At 34.7% G+C, this 20,505-nt stretch overlaps 2 protein-coding genes across 7 annotated transcripts; both read left to right on the forward strand.

Annotated features, from left to right (window-relative positions):
- Positions 1-616: 616 nt before the first annotated feature.
- Oatp33ea (Organic anion transporting polypeptide 33Ea) lies at positions 617-9,698 on the forward strand. 3 transcript variants are annotated; one of them, XM_072911406.1, is made up of 8 exons: positions 617-810; positions 3,882-4,074; positions 6,003-6,437; positions 6,871-7,106; positions 7,530-7,794; positions 8,065-8,260; positions 8,377-8,978; positions 9,197-9,698. In XM_072911406.1, exons 2-8 carry the CDS (start codon positions 3,894-3,896, stop codon positions 9,385-9,387), a joined length of 2,106 nt encoding a protein of 701 aa, XP_072767507.1. In that variant the 5' UTR covers positions 617-810; positions 3,882-3,893; the 3' UTR covers positions 9,388-9,698. The 3 variants fall into 3 exon arrangements, with proteins under 3 accessions (XP_072767507.1, XP_072767509.1, XP_072767508.1); XM_072911408.1 differs by lacking the exon at positions 617-810 and adding an exon at positions 3,061-3,690; XM_072911407.1 differs by lacking the exon at positions 617-810 and adding an exon at positions 3,062-3,661.
- Positions 9,699-13,907: 4,209 nt separating this feature from the next.
- On the forward strand, positions 13,908-20,488 carry Oatp58dc (Organic anion transporting polypeptide 58Dc). Of its 4 annotated transcripts, XM_072911138.1 has the most exons (9): positions 13,908-14,067; positions 14,412-14,652; positions 15,360-16,168; positions 16,832-16,941; positions 17,484-17,923; positions 18,052-18,733; positions 18,906-19,287; positions 19,512-19,613; positions 19,692-20,488. In XM_072911138.1, the coding sequence occupies exons 3-9, from the start codon at positions 15,835-15,837 to the stop codon at positions 19,811-19,813; spliced, it is 2,172 nt and encodes a 723-aa protein (XP_072767239.1). In that variant the 5' UTR covers positions 13,908-14,067; positions 14,412-14,652; positions 15,360-15,834; the 3' UTR covers positions 19,814-20,488. The 4 variants fall into 4 exon arrangements, with proteins under 4 accessions (XP_072767239.1, XP_072767240.1, XP_072767238.1 ...); XM_072911139.1 differs by lacking the exon at positions 14,412-14,652; XM_072911137.1 differs by lacking the exons at positions 13,908-14,067; positions 14,412-14,652 and adding an exon at positions 14,746-14,977.
- The last annotated feature ends 17 nt before the right edge of the window (positions 20,489-20,505 follow it).

Genomic DNA, 20,505 nt, shown 5'->3' on the forward strand with positions numbered 1-20,505 from the left:
CAATCATACATCATACCATAAAATCATAGATTTTAATGACTTGTCAACATTTATTTACGGATATATTTAAATCAAGTTGTCACGGATACACAATTCATAGAAGTTTAATTATTAATAAAATAATAAAATATCAAATATAAAAAGTTTAGCTGTCTATAAATAATTATATATAAATTGTTAATATAAATTATATATAAATTATAAGTTATATATAAATTATGAATTTTTAGTAAGTCTAGGATACATTTTTTAATAAACGCTACATTACATTCTGATGATTAAAAACGTTTTTATTAACAAAGTTTCGTAGAAAAATTTCTATCATACACTTTTTATCTGACATGTGTAATCTGACAGTTATATACTTTTTCATATAACGATGTAAAGTTTGTTATCAAATTTTTTGTGAGTACCGTCAAAACAGACGGTACATTGGTCGCATTATGCACTTTATTTAGCACAGATTCCAACCGTTCGGAATGCGCTCGCTACCTTACGGTTACAGGCGCGTAAAGTCACTTGTGATACAGATAATAAGATGTCAGCACTGGTGTCTGATTGGCGGTGTCCTTTGAATGACGTTCTGCTTATCATTCGTTTTGATAGAGAAATAGGAGGGGAGCATTGCCATTGACATACACCGAATAGGCTCAGTTATCCGGCGTTTATCCGTGCAAACTAGAGCGGCCGCGGCGCGTGGTGGTGATTTCCGAGCTACCCGGTAGACAGGAATTGTCTCAGCGAGCGAGGATCGCGATCTGAAAATCGCGGCCCGGAAGTCCCTCCTGTGTCGATGAGTCCAAGGTCAAGGTGAGATTGTATTCTTCACTAACACACTTTTTTTTCTTTCCATAGTAAACAAGTATTTTCGAATATGTAAATATTTCTTCATAACGTTTCATGCAAAAGTTAAAAGAAACATTCTTGAAAGGTACTTTTGGAATATATAATAAGATTTAACTTTGTTGTTTTTTTTTATATCCTCAAGAATAACGGATAACGTTGAAGTATAACAAAACAAAATAATTTATTTATTTGTAAAAAATAACGATTGTTATGTCAATATTAAAAATAATCTAGGAACACTGAATCATTAAAATTTTTATAAAATGATTAAATATCGATAATGTATTATTTTAAATATATTGCTTTTATATATATATATGAAAGGTACTTTTAGAATATAAGATTTAACTTTGTTGTTTTTCTTATGTCCTCAAGAATAACGGATAACGTTGAAGTACATTAACAATTTCTATTTACTTTTAAAATTCAAAATGAGAACAACGTTTAATTATTGAAGAAGAACGATTATTTATCCAAACGATAATAATACATTTTTGTGTAAATGATTAAGATAATATATATATATATATATATATATATATATATAAATAAATTTTCTCTAATAATTAATCGTTGTTCTCATTTTGAATTTCAAAAGTAAATAGAAATTGTTAATGTCCTTCGACGTTATCCGTTATTCTTGAGGACATAAAAAAACAACAAAGTTAAATCTTATATTCTAAAAGTACCTTTCATATATATATAAGCAATATATTTAAGATAATACATTATCGAAATTTAATCATTTTATAAAAATTTTAATAATTCAGTATTCCACGATTATTTTTAATATTGAAATAACAATCGTTATCTTTTACAAATAAATAAATTATTTTGTTGTGTTATATAAAATAGTTATTATTTATTTCTTTCTTCTTTATATAGCCGTTATTATATAATTTATGTTATTATATAATATCAATTGATGATTGTAATATTATATGCATTTATAATTATATTCAAAAAAATTAATAAAAGGAAAGAAATTGCGATATAAACATTTTTATATGTAATGTTTTTTAAACAATTATTTTTCTTATGAGATAAAATAATCATAGAATTTTACATAATTGTATACTTGACTTTTTTTCGAGGAATCCTTAGAAAACGGAAGTAATAATTGACTAAAACTTTATATTAACGTCTTCGTGTGATTCTATGAGATTTGTGCTTGAGATAACTTACAATTACATAAGTAATTGCATCTACATAGAGAATGAAGATAATTGCGAAAAAGTATGTGTGAATAGTGATTCCACTGATACATAAAACAGAATAAAAGATCATTGAAAACTGCACTCGCAAAGTGACTATATATATATACACATATATATGTTTAATTCTTTATTATATAATAATATAATACGTTGTTATCTAATTAATTATTATATATAATAGCGTACTTAAAAAAATGGTTCAAATATGTTTAGTCAAATATTAAGAATGTATCCTGTGATTATTATAACACTTATAATTAATAATAAAATTAATAATAAAATATTTATAACGTTTTATAATATTTTTTAATTTTTTTTTTTCATAAAAATGCATAGAAATATATTACAATAAATTGATTTTATCATTTTTCTGTTTAAAAGCAAGTAGAAATGTTTGATGTTATCGGTGTTGTGTTATATTAGGAACATGAGGTACATTTTGCTTGACAACATTACGTGCAAGATTTATTTGAATTATTTATTGGTTTGATAAGTGTAATTAACTTTGCAGATTAGATTGCTTACCATAAATATTACTCAATCACGCATTATACAAATAGAAAGAAACAAATTCTTAATATTAATTTTTTAATTTCTCTCTTTTTAGATAACTCAAAAAATAACTTTAATATGTATTATATATATATATATATATATAATTTTTTATGTATTATCAATATTATTACATAGAGATCTAAACTAATTTATAACATAACAAATTAAAACTCGCATATTTTTTATAGATTCATAATAATATAAATAATCAATAGAATTAAATACGATATAATTATACAAAATAGAAAAGATGTTTGTGATCTTAATAGTTGATAATATGCATCCATTCACGTTAATATACAAAAATGGAATAAATTAATTAAGTTGAAAGATGTAATAAATTAAAAATTTTGCTACATGTATTTCATGATTTATTGTTTTGTTCGCATTCTATTTACTGATGTTCACATTGTAAACATTAACGAGATCAGGTCGGTGTCTTCTGATTAAAAAAGAAATGAGTTATGTAACGTTACACGTTCGCATACATTCAAAAACCGTCATCGCTACTATTGTCGCTACTGTATATTGATATATTTGCGGAGCAACGAGATTTATCACATCCTATTAACGTATTAATAATTACATGACTTATACATATATACGATGAAAGATAACGGGCCTTATCGCGACACGTATTGAACGCACGTGTCCCATGTTTTTTAAACTTTCGCACGTTGTACACAAATGTACACGAATATCCACGTTGCAAACTGTATGTACGCTGGAAACTGAATGCATGCGAACGGCAGTCGTCGACCACAATCGATTTGAAAACAATCGCGAATGACTACGGACTATAAACGTTTTTTCCTTCTTATGCGTTATCCGATACTTGTCTAGACGAGTTGTGATCAACGATATCAACAAGTCATCTTCGCCTTTCATTATCGCTACAACGATAACTTTTCTCTCTCGTTTATATTTTATATAGCGCCTTGAGTTAATTAATGATATTGTGACGCTTTTATCGCAAAACTTAATTTCTGGAAATTCTCTCTGGGAAGTCGTCGTTGTTTATCCGTACAAAATATAGTCAATCGGTAAAAATCGCTTCAAATAAAAGTTGCAGGTTAATTTATTTGACTAATGTGATTAGATGTGTGCAGGAAAATATAGCTAGATTAGAGAGATATTATGTGTAATCAAAATAGTTAATAGAGAATAGACTGCACATGATATGTTATCTTTTTGCTGTATAGACAAATATAAATAATTACAGTGTATATATATAATTTAAAAAAAAAGTCTATTTATTTTAAGGCTACCAACGGTATGAGTAAAAACTGCGGAATATGCGGGATTTATCCCAAGTGGTTGCGAAATCGGGCCACCCCAAGAAACTTCATCGCGGTCTATGGTTTGCTCGGCACCGTCCAGGCGATGGCCTTCATTTACATGATCGTCACCTTGACGACTCTGGAGAAGAGATTCAAGATACCAAGTCGTACCACTGGTGAGTCTTATTCCCGTATAACTGACGTACAGTAAAAACTTCATGACACGAAGCGCGCAGCTGTGCTTCATTTTGACAGTTTATGAAGATGCACATGTCACATTTACGGATTACGCGATTAAAACTCTAATCGGAGATTAATTAGTCTTAGGCGTCGTGCTAGGTAATCGCGTTTTAAAGAAAAAAATTCGGGCGAGGAGTCCCAATTATTCTCGACGCGCGAAGGATCGCGTTTTATCTCGACACAGCAGAACTTTGAACATCATCTCTCGTCTTATAATCGCCTTCAGCCTCGGATTCCATTGCCGGCGAAGCCGAGTAGCCGAGCATCCGCGGGTTATACTTGTATTCGCACACACGCGCGAATCACGTTTCCGTGTGCGTTCATCTAGTAGGTAAGTAGTGTCGCAATCATAGAAGTGACAAATCTGTCGTACAACGAGCACTGTACACGCACTGACGAGCAAAGACGCGTATTTTATACACACGATTTCGGAACGCTCGAGATGTCAAACATCTCATCAACGCGTTTGTGCAGAAAAATCTCTCTATAATTGCCCGAGAGAAATAGACATAAACAAATATTTATCATCGACAATTAATTTATTCAATAAAATAATATAGAATAAATCTATCTTTTTCTCATTAAAATGCGCAACTTTTTTTATATCTATACATATTAAAATACGATGTAATATAATATTAGTGGGAAATACATATACACACATACACACAAGTTTTTAATATATTCTCCTATAAAGAATTCAAAGAATTAAAATCGAAAGATGTCTGCCTCGCAATAACTGACGTTTAAATACTGTAGCGAGAGATAAGGTAATCCTTTGTTTAAGATATATCGCATGTGACGAAGAAAAAGCAGCAAGCATTTGTATTAGTGAAATTACTCACTTTTGATAAGATTTCGATTCATATTAATGAAACATTTTTTTTTCTCACTTAAATTATTACTCTTCCTAAACTTTTTCATTGATATGCATTGTAAGCTACAAAACGACATAATTTGATAACTCGAATTCACTTTGTATATGAAATTTCTATATCAATTATGTCTATTGATTTTTATGTTCCAAATAGATAAGTATGAATTACAATTGTATTTCAACGTCGCAATTTTGCATTTTCTAATATACGAGACAATTAATCATTTTATTATTTAAAAGTGATCAATATATACGTCACGCATTAGAATTACACAATGTTACAAACATTTTGAATTTATATGCATATAAAAAATTAAATGAGAATTTTATTATTTTATATCAAAAAAACAAGAAACTTTGCATTACATAATATCTCATCGGATTAATATATACTTCTAAGGTTTTCTTGAATTATTATCTGCAATATTTTATTATACTCACCCTCTTTAAAATTATATCAAGTTTTCATCTCAAAAACCGTCAAAAGCGATAGAATAGAAAAAAGAATAATTACTTAAGAAACTTCTAAAATCGCACATTTATGCACAGAAAAAAAGTAAATATCAAATCAAAACTTATATATTTATATAAACGCGTTCATTGTTTTATATATACGCAACAATTTATAATTTTAAAATTATAATCTTAAATTTCAATATTATAATCTTATTTCAATACTATAATTGTCATCTCAAGAATACAATAATTATTTTGACTGTAAAATAATTATAATCTCTTATTTAGACATGTGTTATTTTTTTATCCAACATTTTTTCCTCTTTAGTCAAGAAAATTATTTTTAAACGACAAGAATATATTTTTCTTGGTTGAACTATATATAAAATGTCTTGATTCAAGCAAATTTTCTTTGTTTAACGCGATATAATCTCATTTCAAGATTTCCATTTTGAAACTAAAGATATTGTCAAAATAAAAATATTCTTTCTTGCTGTGTGTAAATATAATAGCAAAATTGTCTTTATTTAGGACTAATCCTTTCGGGTAACGAGATCTCACAGATCTTGTCTCTGATCTTGACCTACTACGGAGGATCTAGTCATCGGCCGAGATGGATCGCGGTTGGAGTTGGTTTGAGCGCATTGTCCTGTCTTGTATTGGCCCTACCGCACTTCATATACGGCCCAGGAAAGGACGCTTTAGCATTGACACAAGAGTATCTGGATCAGACCCCCTGGTTGTTAAACATCACGACCGTCTCAAATGATGGCCCCAAAATTTGTTCATCCATAGATCAGCCGGAGCAATGCGACGCCGAAACTATGTTAAGTAATAGTCTTCTCCCGCGACTACTGGTTTTCATCTCCCAATTTATTCTCGGTATCGGGACTACTCTTTATTATGGTCTGGGACAGACGTATCTGGATGATAACACAAAGAAAAAAAATACACCTATACTCTTAGGTATCAACAATTGATAAATTTATTATATTATTGATAATCTTTAAATTAGCAAAGAAATGTGTCATGTTTTTATCTGTAGATATGAAAAGGACTTTTTTTTGTTGTCATGATTTCATTATCAACACAAATAAGAGATAACTCTTCTCAGAATGTAAATTTCAAATAGTTTTGTTAAACGTGTAATTTTATCTGGAATATTTCAGCATATGTTAAAAAAATGTATAATTAAAAAATATAATGATAATAAATACTCATAAAATAAATAATTTTACAAATTATTTACTTTATGAATATTTATTATCATTATATTTTTAAATTGTACATTTTCTTAACATATGCTATCAATCTTTTATAAAACTAATTATTGCATTATTAATTTAAAGAGGTAAAATTCAATATTATATTGATTTTTAATTTTATATATTTTTGTAAGGCTTTACATTTGCTTTACGCACTGTGGGTCCGGCGGTCGGATTTCTATTGGGCTACGCTTGTTTGAGTTTATACATAGACCCAAATCTCCATCCCGTTATTTCGCAAAAGGATCCACGATGGTTAGGCGCGTGGTGGCTCGGATGGATCCTTCTCGGTGTTACAATGGGTATGTTCGCCATTTTGATCGCTATGTTTCCACGTGATCTTCCCAAATCGGAGAATATTTCCAAACAGGTAATTATTCATTAGACGTTATAATATTGTTGAAATTAATATTTCATTATCAGTGAGGTAAAAAATATTAAGAGCCATTTCTCGTTAACACGCTTTCTCTCTCTCTCTTATAAAATAAATATAATATATTAATCCAGATATTTTAGTTTCTTATAATCTCAAACTACGATATTACGTATATGATATTTTTATCTGCATAAAAATATATTATTTTACGTAAACACGTAACAAATAAATATTTATGTATATGAAAAAATAAAGAAAGCAGTTCCTTGTAAAAAAAATTACTTTTCCGCGATTTTTAAAAATAGAGATTAATTTATAAACTAGAAATATAAATAGACGATTTGCATGTATATACACAGAGAAGATTTTGAGAATTATATAGCAAGAAATCAAATTAACAAAAACATTTTGCTTCAGGATGGCGAAATACCTTTAAAGCTACAACAGAAATCACCGATACAAATGGAATGTATGAAGCCGATTCCTTTGGAGGCTGAATATGTACCAACCCTTCGTGAATTTCCAAAGGCCATGAAACGAATATTAACTAACTGGCTGTTAACTTGCAATAACTTGAGCACCGTATTTTACATACTCGGCGCTTCAGCCTATATCACGTTCTTAGCGAAGTATCTTGAAGTTCAATACGGTACGTCCGCGGCTGGTGGTACCGTGATAACAGGTATGTACATTAATCTATATGCGTCTGTATTAAAATATTTTACTTTAGTTATCTCTTACAAAGTAGTTTCTCATGTGATAAGAAACATTGTCAAATAGAAAACTTCAATATTTGTATACTTCAATTTTATAAAACAAGTTATATTTTTTATAATAATTTTCTCTTACAATGTTTCCGCTAGAAAATAATTGAATTTTAAGTTTTTCGGTGACAAAATATGATTGTGATTAAAAACACTCGCTATAATTATGTTTCTTCGTTATTTCTCAGGTCCTATATCGCTAGTCGGTATGGTGCTAGGATTCTTGCTATCGGGATTAATAATCAGCAAGTTTAAACCGGGTCCTAGACCGCTTCTCGCGTGGAACGTATTTGTTGGTTTTTGCTTCGTCGCAGGACAAGTGGCCTTTATGTTTTTCGGATGCACGGACGCTGGAATTCGCGGGGTAGACTTTGAGACCATGCAGTAAGTATATCTTCACAACTCTCGATTTTTTTTTAAATAAAAGAGTCACAAATTTATATCCCGCTTAATCGCTGACATTAGATTTTTATGTGCAATTTTTCTGTTTCTATTTGTAGAATGAATTTAACTGCCGGCTGCAACGCCGATTGCAATTGCGCAAATGTGAAATATTCGCCGGTTTGTCACGAACTGTCGCAAACGACTTTCTTCTCCGCTTGTCACGCGGGCTGTCGGACGATCCTGGACGACACACAGTTTGGGAATTGCAGTTGTTTACCATTTGCTGAACCGGAACAAGTCGAAGACTACTTGGACTATCTTAGCTCTAGTACATCATCTTTCATTCCGGAGCAGCATTTATATGATTCACAACCTGCGATAACTGATAAAGTTAAAGCCGGACCGTGCATCAGTGACTGCAAAAGGCCCTATTTGTTTTTTATGGTACTCACATGTGTGATTCATACATTCGGCTGCTCCGGCAAGATAGGTAATGTCCTGGTGAACTACAGAAGCGTTGAAAAGAGGGACAAAAGTTTCGCCCAGGGCGTCACACTGATGATCGTTTCTTTGCTGGCCCTGATTCCGGGACCGATTATTTATGGAGCCATCATTGATTCGACCTGCTTAATATGGGAAGAATCCTGCGGAAGTAGAGGAAACTGTTGGTTCTATCACCGAGAGAAATTTCGACACTTGGTGAACATCACATCGGCCGGTGAGTATCACGAATGGGTGAACGACCTATTTTTTATTGATTATTCGTATTTGCTCGGCAGTCGATTAGATAAAAAGAAAACATAATAAATATAAAAATCGCGATTATTAACTGAACTGCTCATTATTGAAGTTATCTTATCGAATCAATTATGCATCGGAATATCGTCTCTCGTCATTTGTTTTTGATCATAAAGAAAGCTTTGTTCATATTTGCAGGATTTTCCTTGATAGGAGTATTATTCGATGTTGCGGTTTGTTATCTCGGCAAGGATTTGGATTTATACGGCGCCGCAGAAAATGACAAGAGACGCGACTTTGTGAAGGAAGATGTCACAATTGATAACACAGATAAGAAGAAAGAAGCCAATGGGAATTTGAACCAGAGGATAGAGCACAGTCATCTATAACGTTTGTTGCGATCAAATAGGGTTTTGTGTATTTTTCTAGGTACCTGAAATTTATATATTCCGGGTTTTTCGACTCTGACTGACGTTGAACATTCCGATGATTTGTAGATAAAACAATAATTTTATTAGTTGACATTTAATCATGTAAATAATGATATAATACATCTTCACTGATGTATTCGCAAGATTTTAAAGGATCAGAATCGAAAGTTGGAAGCTATGTTTCAATTATTACAACTATCGTTGTTAAATTTTTATTCCAAAATTCTGTTTCTACTTCTTTGTAAATAAACTATGAATATTTTTACTAATACGTCATACTCCTCATGTTTCATCATGATCTATCAGATACTGTCATTCTTTTTTTATTCAAGTATTTAATTCTGATTCTGATTTAATTTTAATCTTTTAATTTTCATTATAGAAAGCATATTTTTTATAGAAGATTGATAGCATATGTTAAAAAAGAACAAAATAGATTTAAAAGTTTTATGTAAAAGCAATTCTATATAAATATCAAAAGTGCTAATATTAATTATTATTTTTATTTCCGCAATTTTCGTCCGACTTGGCCAAGCAAACTCGAACGGATCCATTGCTCCGATAAAGTATTCACCCTTCATTGCTTTATCATTCGTCAAATCTCCCGCAAGCAGAATGTAATGATAGTCGCGAGAAAGAAGGGTTCGTTCGAAAAAGTACATCGGTAAATCGACCGTGCTCGCTCCTCGGCTTTAGAACGAGAAAGAATGAGTCGCTGAGACGAGATGGAAGATAAAGGTAAAGTCTTGGAGGCTTGTTTTCCAGCCACCGTCGAAATTCGAGGGGGTCGGCGGGGCACCACCAGGCGAAGGGATTACATCCCACGAGGCTGGAAGTAAAAAGGGAGTTTTTGTTTGAGAGCCTTTTAATTTTTAAGCCCACCCAACTAAAGCAGGCGGCTCGGCCCGTGTAATGAATTCCGCGACGTTTCCGTGACGTCAGGTCGTCTCTATCGATCGCATCCTTCGGAACACCATTAGAGGATGCGCTTCGGCATTACGATTAAGCGTTCTACCTTATTCTGCCGCAAATAAAGAAAAATGAGGTCTGCGAGATGGTTAGCAACCCTGACGAGGATGAAGAATTCAACGTTGCTACGTCGCTGATGATGCTGAGAAGCAGGACGGTGAGATCTTCTCAGGATTCATCAAAAATCCTCTATCGATCTTACTTTACATAGCTGAAATAATTGTGAATAAATGTGAAAAAATACGCGTAGAAAAATGTTTGAGAAAATGGTTATATCTTTTGGCATAACAAATATAATTTTATGTTTCATATTTTGGATTATGATATTATAATACTATTATATAATACATTTTATTGTTATATTCTAATCTTAAGAACTAAATTTATATTTGTATAAATTATTATTTTTTATCACTAGTTTTATTTTCAATAATATTTTTAAAATATTTTTCATGAAATATTAAAACAAACATATATGTAATAAAGATAAATTTTTATTGGTGATGAGAAAATAAAAGAGAAATGAAAGAGCTGTTGCTTGTTTGCGCCTCGATCTAGTATTATAGGAAGTTTTGCTGTTGTGTGTACACGGTTGCATTGTGCATGACCCTGACCCATCTTTCATATAGACCTCATCAACGTCTTCTAAGTCGAGGTACAGTCCGATCTGTACTAGCATCGAGACTGCCCGATAAAGAAAGATAGAAGCATGTGATATAGGCGAACGGAAGCAATCGGTTTACTCACCTTCCACCACTTCCAAGCTTGAGAATCGCGTCGTTTTTAGTTATTATTATCGATCATGCTCTCTAGGATCACATCAAAGTTTTCTCTTTCTTTAAAACGTATGAAGGGCGAGGAGGAATCACCTGTGACATGAAAGTGTAATATATTTTTTATATACAGTCCGTTTCTTTTTCAAATTAATGTTTCTTTTTTTAGCCGTATGCTAAAATGCAACGATACAAACTTGGATAAGTAAGTGTAAAGAACTAATTACGAGTAAAGTTTTCATAGTAGAGAAAAATACTGTTTGGGCTATTAACTCTAGTGTAATATTAACGATTCTAATGTAGCTCGTCCGGCATTCTTGCTACGAATACTGCGTAATTTACAAACGCAAGTGGGTTGTGCCTCTTGAAGCGCCTAACGAAATTTGTCAATGTACTAGTGCAGTAACCTTGTATTTTACAAGTTAACTTGTCAGATAATTCAGGCCGGACATCGCGCAACTACAGAGAAATTGCGACAGAATTAATTCATGGTACCGTGCGAAACACACGTGTCTCGCACGTGTGCGGAATAGAAATATACATATTATTCAAAAGATTATTGAAATTTTAAAAAAATATCTAAACAAGAGCAATTTCATCGTTCTCAAATCTACATGCATTTCTCATGAGGTGACATCTTAATATAAAATTGTTTCACTACCTTATCTAGTTTTATGTCAATTAATTTTTATTTTATTATTGAGCACAGTATATATTATTCTGATTATAAAATTTCAAAAAAAAACACTGGTTTTACATTTATCATATTAATTAAATATTATCATTAAAAAGCAATTTACACCTTAAAGTGATTTGAATTTATCAATACTTTTGTGATGTAAATTATTAATAACTTATAATCGTTTACAATGTAATTTTGAAATAATATATGTATATTAATAGCTGATTTGAGTATTTCTGATTAAAAGTTACGTGGAGAAGAGTTCAATTTCAAATCGCGGCCAAAAATATAACAGTCTTCAAGTGATATATATACGTTTTAAATTGCGTAAACATCTCGTCGTGAATCGTGCAAATACAAAGTTTATAAATCAAAGTGGATTTTGATTTTTTTTTTTTTTAGGTAAGAGACGTCTCGCCACCATTAAACCTGGTCAACGTCATGCGCATCAAGGTATCGTAAATCTAACGGTTACAATGCAACAAAGATAAATTTAAATTTTTTTACATTAGTTTTTCTCACTAAAACAATACTCATTTAAATAATACTTGACAGTTAACAAGATTATCCTTTAAAGACGAAGATTGTCATGAGATTATTAAATGCAAGGAAAGCGTGTTTGCTATAATCACTGAATGTTAATAATCTATTCGTGAAGGTAATCGTACAAATGAAGATGTAAGATGATGTATGTTTGGTATAGTTCATAACAAATCTAATTTCCGCATGAATAACTACGAGCTATTTAAAGAGAAGAATAGAGTACAGAATGGATCTTCTTCAGCAACAGCTTTTAATATGACAGCAGATTGATATCAGGTATTTCTGCAAAATTTTATTTGCATGCATCAAACTGCACAGATCGAAGGTTCTAAGAAATTTGTGCATGTATATGCAATTTCGTGGTGTATTTATGACGTTCTTATCGTAGATGTAAATTTTTCATTTGTCTCGGCAGGTTTGCGAGCAAATAAATATCGTCACAGAAAAACGTATTTTGCAAATCACGATGCAAATGTTGGTTTGCAGTATCGCAAAATCACGACCGAATCATTTAACTGACAAGTTGATTTTCGCGCGTAAGAGATTTTTATAGCTTTTCCTCTTCTTCAAAGATTCTTCGATTTATAAATATTTATAAATATTTAAGAAATATTTTACTTTTTGCGCATCATATTAGATCTAATTGTAAGTAAGACAACAGAAGTTTGGTTAATCATTTATGCATACAGATATCACCCTGTCATGATAAGAAAATTTGTATCAAGCATATTTTGTACTATCATTTCTCTTTTTTCAAGATGAGATAGCCAACTCTATTTATTTAAGATTATTTTGAATAACAGAGTAATTATCGATTCTGTCTTCCTTTTTTCTCCTTTTTCTTTTTAATTCATCGTGTGATAACGATATCTTACTGTTAAAGCGAAAGAATATCATTGAATATACAAAACGAAAAAGATAATATTCGCGTTTTCGTTAAATTGAAATTTATTCGTCTACAATGATTGATTATTTTTCAGAAAATGCTCGGAACAGCTGATCGAATGATCATGGTCCTAAAGCGGCGCTCGGTAAGGACTGATCTCCATTTCGCTAGTATAAAAATTAAGCTCGAGCAATTACCCGTCAGCTATTAGCGACATAGCTGTTTGATGTGTGCCATTAGCAATGCGCAGGAATAGACGGAAGAGTTTAGACCGCGAGTGTCTCTGTGTGTGTGTGTGTGTGTGTGTGTGTGTGTGTGTGTGTGTGTGTGTGTGTGTGTGTGTGTTTGTGGGTGTGTGTCTGTTTGTGGGTGTGTGTGTCTGTTTGTGGGTGTGTGTGCGCGCGCGCGTGTGTACATCACATCGGCTCTATTAAATCATAATGGGTCCACAATGTGAGCCTCTGCTCCCGGAGGTTGACTAGAAACGAGCTTAGGCAACGCCGTACCGAAAGCCGAGACCTCGCCGCGGTCTCCGTCCTACGTCGCGAATAGTCCCGAGTAAGGATGCCCCGTTTGTTCAAACGGACGCCGGGCGTCCGCTCGAAGGTGGAACGGCGCTCTTGGAAAGTTGTGCTCTTTCGCGTCAACGTCACGTTTCTTATTTCCACGAGAGCCGGGCGTTGTAAGAACAGCACGACGGTGTTGATCGAAAGTCGCAGCAACGAGAAAAGAAAAATAACGATGCAACACGAGTTCGATAACTAAATGATATCGCCGGAAAATAGGTAACCGCGTTGCCAACGGGAAAGATTCCTTTCGCAAGTACATTTATTCAGCGACGATTAATCTATCAGCTTGCATTACAAAGTGCCAAATGTTTAAATATCGTGACCTGATAGTGTAATCCTTTGAAAAACACAACGTTTCCTCCAGACCCGAAATTAAACTGTCACGTTACGGTAGCAATCATTTACGTCACAGAAGATCATAAAAGTAGCGTTTTTATTTCAATGGCTTTGCTCTGATATTCATACATCCGATTTCGCAAAGGGTGCCAAGCGCTTATCCCATTAATTGTTCTTTTTCTTCATCAACTACGATATCATCCCTACTCTTGTCATTCGTGCAGGTACAGAGTACAGGTTATCAGACAGAGACGAGCAGACGAACGGACAGTTGGAGTTCCTAGTCGTAGAAGGAGGAACGAAAGAAAATTGTGCTTGGTCCAGGGGGGAAAAGAAGAGAAGGCCAGCCAGAGAAGAAAGAAAGAGAGAGAGAGAGAGAGAAAGAGAGCGAAGAAGGTGGGGGAAATAGACTGATTGCGAGAGACAGAATTTACCCGCTTGATAACGACACGGTGGATCACGTAGGTGAGGCAACCATAGTATGTGTAGAATCTTTTACCATCGTGGATCCTCTCTCTCTCTCTCTCTCTCTCTTTCTTATACGATCAGGGGGCGCAAAGTGGGGAATCTCCAACGGGCACAGAACATGGCTCTCTGTTGCGCTTAAGCACTTCAGTTGCGGAAGAATATCGCTCGTTTTCGGACGCGAATCTATATTTCGCGAGAAATCATATCGACTCGCGGCCGCGAAACGATCGGTAATCGGTGGTCCACAAATTTATTTATTTTTTTTTTTTTTTTAAAGACCACGGCCAAATATTTCGACTTCATCGGTATCTATCTAAAATCAGTAGGTGACTTTGTAAATTTCTCACACGAATTATGTCTAGCATTGTGTGATTATAAAATTTTTAAATATATATTAAAAATATTATATATATATATATATATATATATATATATATATATTTATAATATACGATATATTAAGAATTGTATATATGTACAGATACATAAAAGATATGTGTATAATTATTGAAAAAAATTTGATAATTTGAATTAAATTAAAATACAGTTGTTTTCAAAGTTTTTTTATTCTTATAATACAGTCATTAATATAAATATTATTCCGATAGTATTGTTTAAATACTTACAATCTGATAATATCGTCTGGCACTCAGTTTAAAATTGTTGTACAAATATATTGTATATAACATATGTATTGTCTTCAGTCCGATTCAAGGTTTAACTTCTTCCATCGCCATCGTCGCTCATTGAGCATCCTCGTAGGATAAATTAACGAGTCGCACGCGCCACACAGCCGCAGTCAACTCCCGGATCTCACGGCGTAGGTGTTGCCCGGATGCGTCCGAAACATGGAGAACACGTGATCGTGATAGAGTGACGGGAACAGTGCGAGAGAAAGAGTAGATTCCGTGCGCGAGGAAGCAACCCGAAACGAATTTGTGTGGCACGCGAGAAGCGATGCCAAGGGTCGCGAGGACGACAAAGTCATATCGAAATCACCGTGCGACTTGTGATTGAGGTCAACTGAGTACTAAGACTCGGAGCCGCTGGGTGCTTTGTCAGTTGCGGGCGGTCACGACGACGACGACGACGACGACGACGACGGCGACGACGACGACGACGACGACGACGACGACGACGACGACGACGACGACAACGACGACAACGACTAGGTCGAAGATGAAGAACAATTCGAGTAACTCGAACCATGAGAAGAACGGGCCGGAGAACCTCAAGTTGCTACGGGTACCGACAACGACGTCTACGGCGCCGTCGTCGCCTACGACGCCGACCAGAGGCCTCGAGGACGTCTTCAGGGAGTTGCCGATCACCGACGACACCTCCTGTGGTATTTGGTGTTTCAAAGGCCCGATCCTGCAGAAGTTCGCCAACAAGAAAGCGTACGTGTTTCTCTATGGTGTCCTCGGCTGCATATTCTCCGCCAGTTACGCCTACTTCAATGGCACCATCACCACCATTGAAAAGAGATTTAAGATACCCTCGAAAACGACGGGTACGTATTGCACGATTCTTTTAAATATTGTATATTATGTATGATAAGTTTAACCTGTAGGACTTTAAAAAATTAATAATTTCATAAACATTTTACAAAATATCATTTTTAAATACCATATATATTACGACAAGATGATATAATATAATTCATAGACATGTTGAAAAATTTACAAGCATTATTCTTATATAAATATAAATTATATATATATATTGTAACAATAATATATATTTAACCCATATACTGAAAAAAATTGATAAATTTATTAACATTTTAGTGAGTACAGCAAATGGAAAAATAGAGTAGAAACAAGCTAAAAATATCTAAAAATATCTAAAGATCCAAAAAATATTGCTCATCCTAAATCTTTTGTGATTAATAAATTTGCTACGATATGCAAAATTATACATATACAGTTTATCACTTTTGATTCAAGACGGTTTCCGATTAAAGCACAATTCACTGGGATTAAATAAAAAATTCTTCAAAAGTAGTATAAAATTGATTTGATCAAACACGACATATCGTACGCGGATACTATTAAACGAAATCGCTATTCAGTTTTTGATCATCTCACGGCCGAGAGGGTTTAAAAATTCATCGTGTATACGTATATATCATCACGTATTGTTAAACACACGCGCGCTTCTTCTCATCATACAGGTCTCATCACAGTGGGTAACGACATCTCGCAGCTTTTCGTATCCGTCGTCCTGTCGTATTACGCAGGAAGGGGTCACAGGCCTCGATGGATCGCTTTCGGTATTTACACCGTAAGTTTTACCACACTCTTCGATGTTTGCGATTAATTTGCGATGTACCATACCGCGTAACATTCGCGCGCGTCATGCATTCCGATCGCATGTCGGCAAGAAATAAAAGTCAGCTGTTGCCTCTGACACACGCCCCGAGGAACGGAGCCGGTATAGACGTCATAACTCACCGATTGGTCGGTTCTTAATTAAATTAGGAAGCGTTAGAATCGTAGCTACGCTCATTCATGCCTCTTGCCATCGTACTCTCGTCGTCGTATGCTTAGCTAAGCGCTCCATTCTTCGAATAGCAAAAAGGCCCTTGCGCGAAGCGCGCGGATCTCTATACATCGAGATGACACATGCGTACTGCGATATTTAAAGCATAATAAATGATTAAAAAAAAATTATAATCGAAATGAGAAGAATAAATTTGAAGATTATTAAAGATTTATGCATATTATAAATATATCGAGTAGATTCTTAAAAAATCTAGCGGTTTAGAAAATCGCAAATTATTTCTTAAAATAATTAAATATTAAAATCACTCTTTATTTCGTTAGGTTGTACTTTTCTGTTGTCTAACGATGTTGCCGCACTTTCTTTACGGGCCTGGCGAGGACGCTCTGTCGCTGACCAAAGAATACAGGGCGAAACAAGGTCCACTAAACTCGAGCGTGATTTCCGACAAACAGCGGAAATTTCTCTGTCTGGGAAAGGAGAATCGCGGAATGGAATGCGAAGCCGAAGACGGGAACTTTGCGCCGCAGGTGCTCCTCTTCATAGCCCAGCTGGTGTCCGGAGTGGGTGGCTCCCTTTATTACACTCTCGGAGTGTCCTACATGGACGATAACATACAGAAATCGAAGACGCCGGCGTTGATCAGTTTCTCGTACTTTCTGAGAATGCTGGGACCCGCCATCGGTTATGGGCTGGCCTCGTTCTCTCTAAAGTTCTACATCAGTCCGACTTTAACTCCCACTATCACGATGCAAGATCCCAGGTACGTAGACAACTGATTGTTATAATTTTATAATAAATTATTTTTGTCTCATCAATTGTCTCATGCTTGTTTATCTAAAAAAAAAATATTTTTTTTTACGTAATTAAAATAATATTATGACATTCAAGGTGGCTAGGCGCCTGGTGGCTAGGATGGATTATTTTAGCAATTCTCCTCTTCATTTTCGCGAGCATAATCGCTCTCTTTCCGAAGACCCTGCCACGAGCGGCTGCTCGTAAAGTTCTCGCTCTGCAGCGCAACAAATCGGGCAGCAGCATCAAACAAGAGGCCGAGCAAGAATCGGAGTTACCAACGTCAATCTCGGACATGTTGAGCACATTTAAACGACTACTGACGAACACGACGTTGATGTGCAACAATCTGGCGACAGTCTTCTACTTTATGGGTTACATGCCCTACTGGATCTTTATGCCCAAGTACATCGAGACTCAGTACAAGCAGTCGGCGTCCGTCTCGTCGTTAATCACCGGCACAGTCGGCCTGGTGTTCAGTGCCTTCGGGATCCTGCTGTCCGGTCTGATCATCTCCAAGTACAAGCCAAAGGCTAGATATCTAGCGGCGTGGAACGTCATGATCGGCGTTATATCGATATTGGGGATGATCTCGTATGCCTTCCTCGGATGCTCGGCGAACGACAACCAGATTGCCATTCAGCCGAACGGGGTCCTGAAAACGCAGCTACCTTGCAACGAACAATGCCATTGCGACTATGTCACCTATAATCCCGTGTGCTCTGAATACGGGCAAACGTTTATTTCCGCGTGTCACGCCGGCTGCCGCAGCGTCAAGGTTCGATATCGTTTTGCGTGTAATCTCATTACGTAAGATAATCTCGCCTTAAAAAAAAAAAAAACAAAATTTTTATTTTTTTAAATTATCAAGTAAACCTCTAAAGGCGAGATTTCCTACACATTTATTTACTTTTTTAGAAGCATATTAAATTTATATGCATTCTCCTTAGCTTCAGAGTAACGGCAGCAAAGTTTATACGGACTGCAGCTGCGTGAAACCAAAGCTGACACGCTCGCTAGCGCATTTGTTTGCCAACGTCACCTTTCCGTTTTCCACTGAGCTTCCATTGGATACGACCGAACCCACCGTGGAAACTCTGGGGACGGCAGTTCCAGGTTCGTGTCCGGTCGACTGTATGCAGAAGTTCTACATCTTTTTAGCGGTGGTGTGTCTTCTGAAATTCAGCGGCGCAACCGGAAGAGCATCGAATTTTCTAGTTTCCGTAAGATGCGTTGAAGAGAAGGACAAGACGGTTGCTATGGGCTTTGGATTAACGATAATGAGTCTCTTTGCCTTCATACCGTCGCCTATTTTGTTTGGATTTATATTAGGTTAGTGATAAAAACTTCATTCATGTCATGATAATAACTGACGTTGGAGAGAGATCTCATAGCACGTTATCGAATGACAAACACGAAGATAAAGCACTCCTTATTTATATTCTTTTTTTTCAGTAGTATTTTACAAATGTTTTTTTAATTCAAATTACTGTTTACATATCGTCAATCTTTCCCGTTGTCTATTTACAGATTGATTAATATTTTATCTTTCGCAGACAAGACTTGTCTTGTATGGGGTAAAACGTGTTCAGGAACGGGCAATTGCTGGCTGTACAACGGCGAGGCGTTGAGGTACTTGCTAAACTTTACCGCAGCCAGTGAGTGTCTCATAAAATGATCAAGAAATACAATTATTTTATTCACGCATCATTACAATCTCCCCTTTGCTTTTCCAGGTTTCGTAACGATCGGCACGGTATTCGACATAGGCGTCTGGTATTTCGTCAAAGGTGTGAAGATCTTTGACGAGGAGATCGAATTGGAGGATATAGCTGAAGAGCCGGGTGAGACACTTTGAAAAACGGTTGTTGATAATCAAGTTCACCCCTTTCGGGACGTGCGTCTCGCGAAGGAAAACTTCGATCGAAGATCTCTCCAACAGGATCGAACGAAGAATGCGAATCAAGCGAGAACCGACAAATAAAGACTCTACAAGTACCTTAAGCACCTCCTTAGATATTTAAATAACAACCTAGATAAAACCGATCATCCATGGTGTTTGCAAGAGAAAAGCGACTCACCGGATTTTTTAATAAATTCAGCTTATATCGCGGTTAATTTTATCGTAAACGTTGTATAATGAGTGTGAATCCCTAATTTGTTGTAAGTAAAATATGAACTTTTAGTTCGGATTCATATGTTTAAACAGGAATGACGTTTTGAATGTCAATCAGTATAAGAATGTCATTCGATATACACCGTTTACACTGTCATTTATAAAATTAATGATTCATGATAGTGTAAATCTATAAAGTGAAATAATTGTACATATAACAGCTATATTTTGGATTAGTAAATTAGTAAAAAACGCTGTAATTTATCTCTACTCATGATAAAAAAAAATACGTATCTATCCGCTTCAGGTCACGTGTGTATGTGCGTACATGTGTGTGTTACCTCCGTTTGAAATATACATTTCTCGGAGCATAATTTCATAAGAATTTTAATCTATGTGTAAAATGTTACAATAAAACAACAAAAAGTTATTAC

Source organism: Anoplolepis gracilipes, chromosome 2 (assembly GCF_047496725.1).
Source record: "Anoplolepis gracilipes chromosome 2, ASM4749672v1, whole genome shotgun sequence".
Taxonomy (NCBI): Eukaryota; Metazoa; Arthropoda; class Insecta; order Hymenoptera; family Formicidae; genus Anoplolepis; species Anoplolepis gracilipes.

What these genes read in the sequence shown, in the direction of transcription:
- Oatp33ea (XM_072911406.1), top strand. Translation starts at nt 3,894, where the DNA reads ATGAGTAAAAACTGCGGAATATGCGGGATTTATCCCAAGTGGTTGCGA. An exon ending in GATACCAAGTCGTACCACTG is followed by an intron (nt 4,075 to 6,002) that starts GTGAGTCTTATT and finishes GTCTTTATTTAG; the next exon opens with GACTAATCCTTTCGGGTAAC. An exon ending in GGTGAACATCACATCGGCCG is followed by an intron (nt 8,979 to 9,196) that starts GTGAGTATCACG and finishes TCATATTTGCAG; the next exon opens with GATTTTCCTTGATAGGAGTA.
- Oatp58dc (XM_072911138.1), top strand. Translation starts at nt 15,835, where the DNA reads ATGAAGAACAATTCGAGTAACTCGAACCATGAGAAGAACGGGCCGGAG. An exon ending in TCGCTTTCGGTATTTACACC is followed by an intron (nt 16,942 to 17,483) that starts GTAAGTTTTACC and finishes TTATTTCGTTAG; the next exon opens with GTTGTACTTTTCTGTTGTCT. An exon ending in TTTGTTTGGATTTATATTAG is followed by an intron (nt 19,288 to 19,511) that starts GTTAGTGATAAA and finishes TATCTTTCGCAG; the next exon opens with ACAAGACTTGTCTTGTATGG.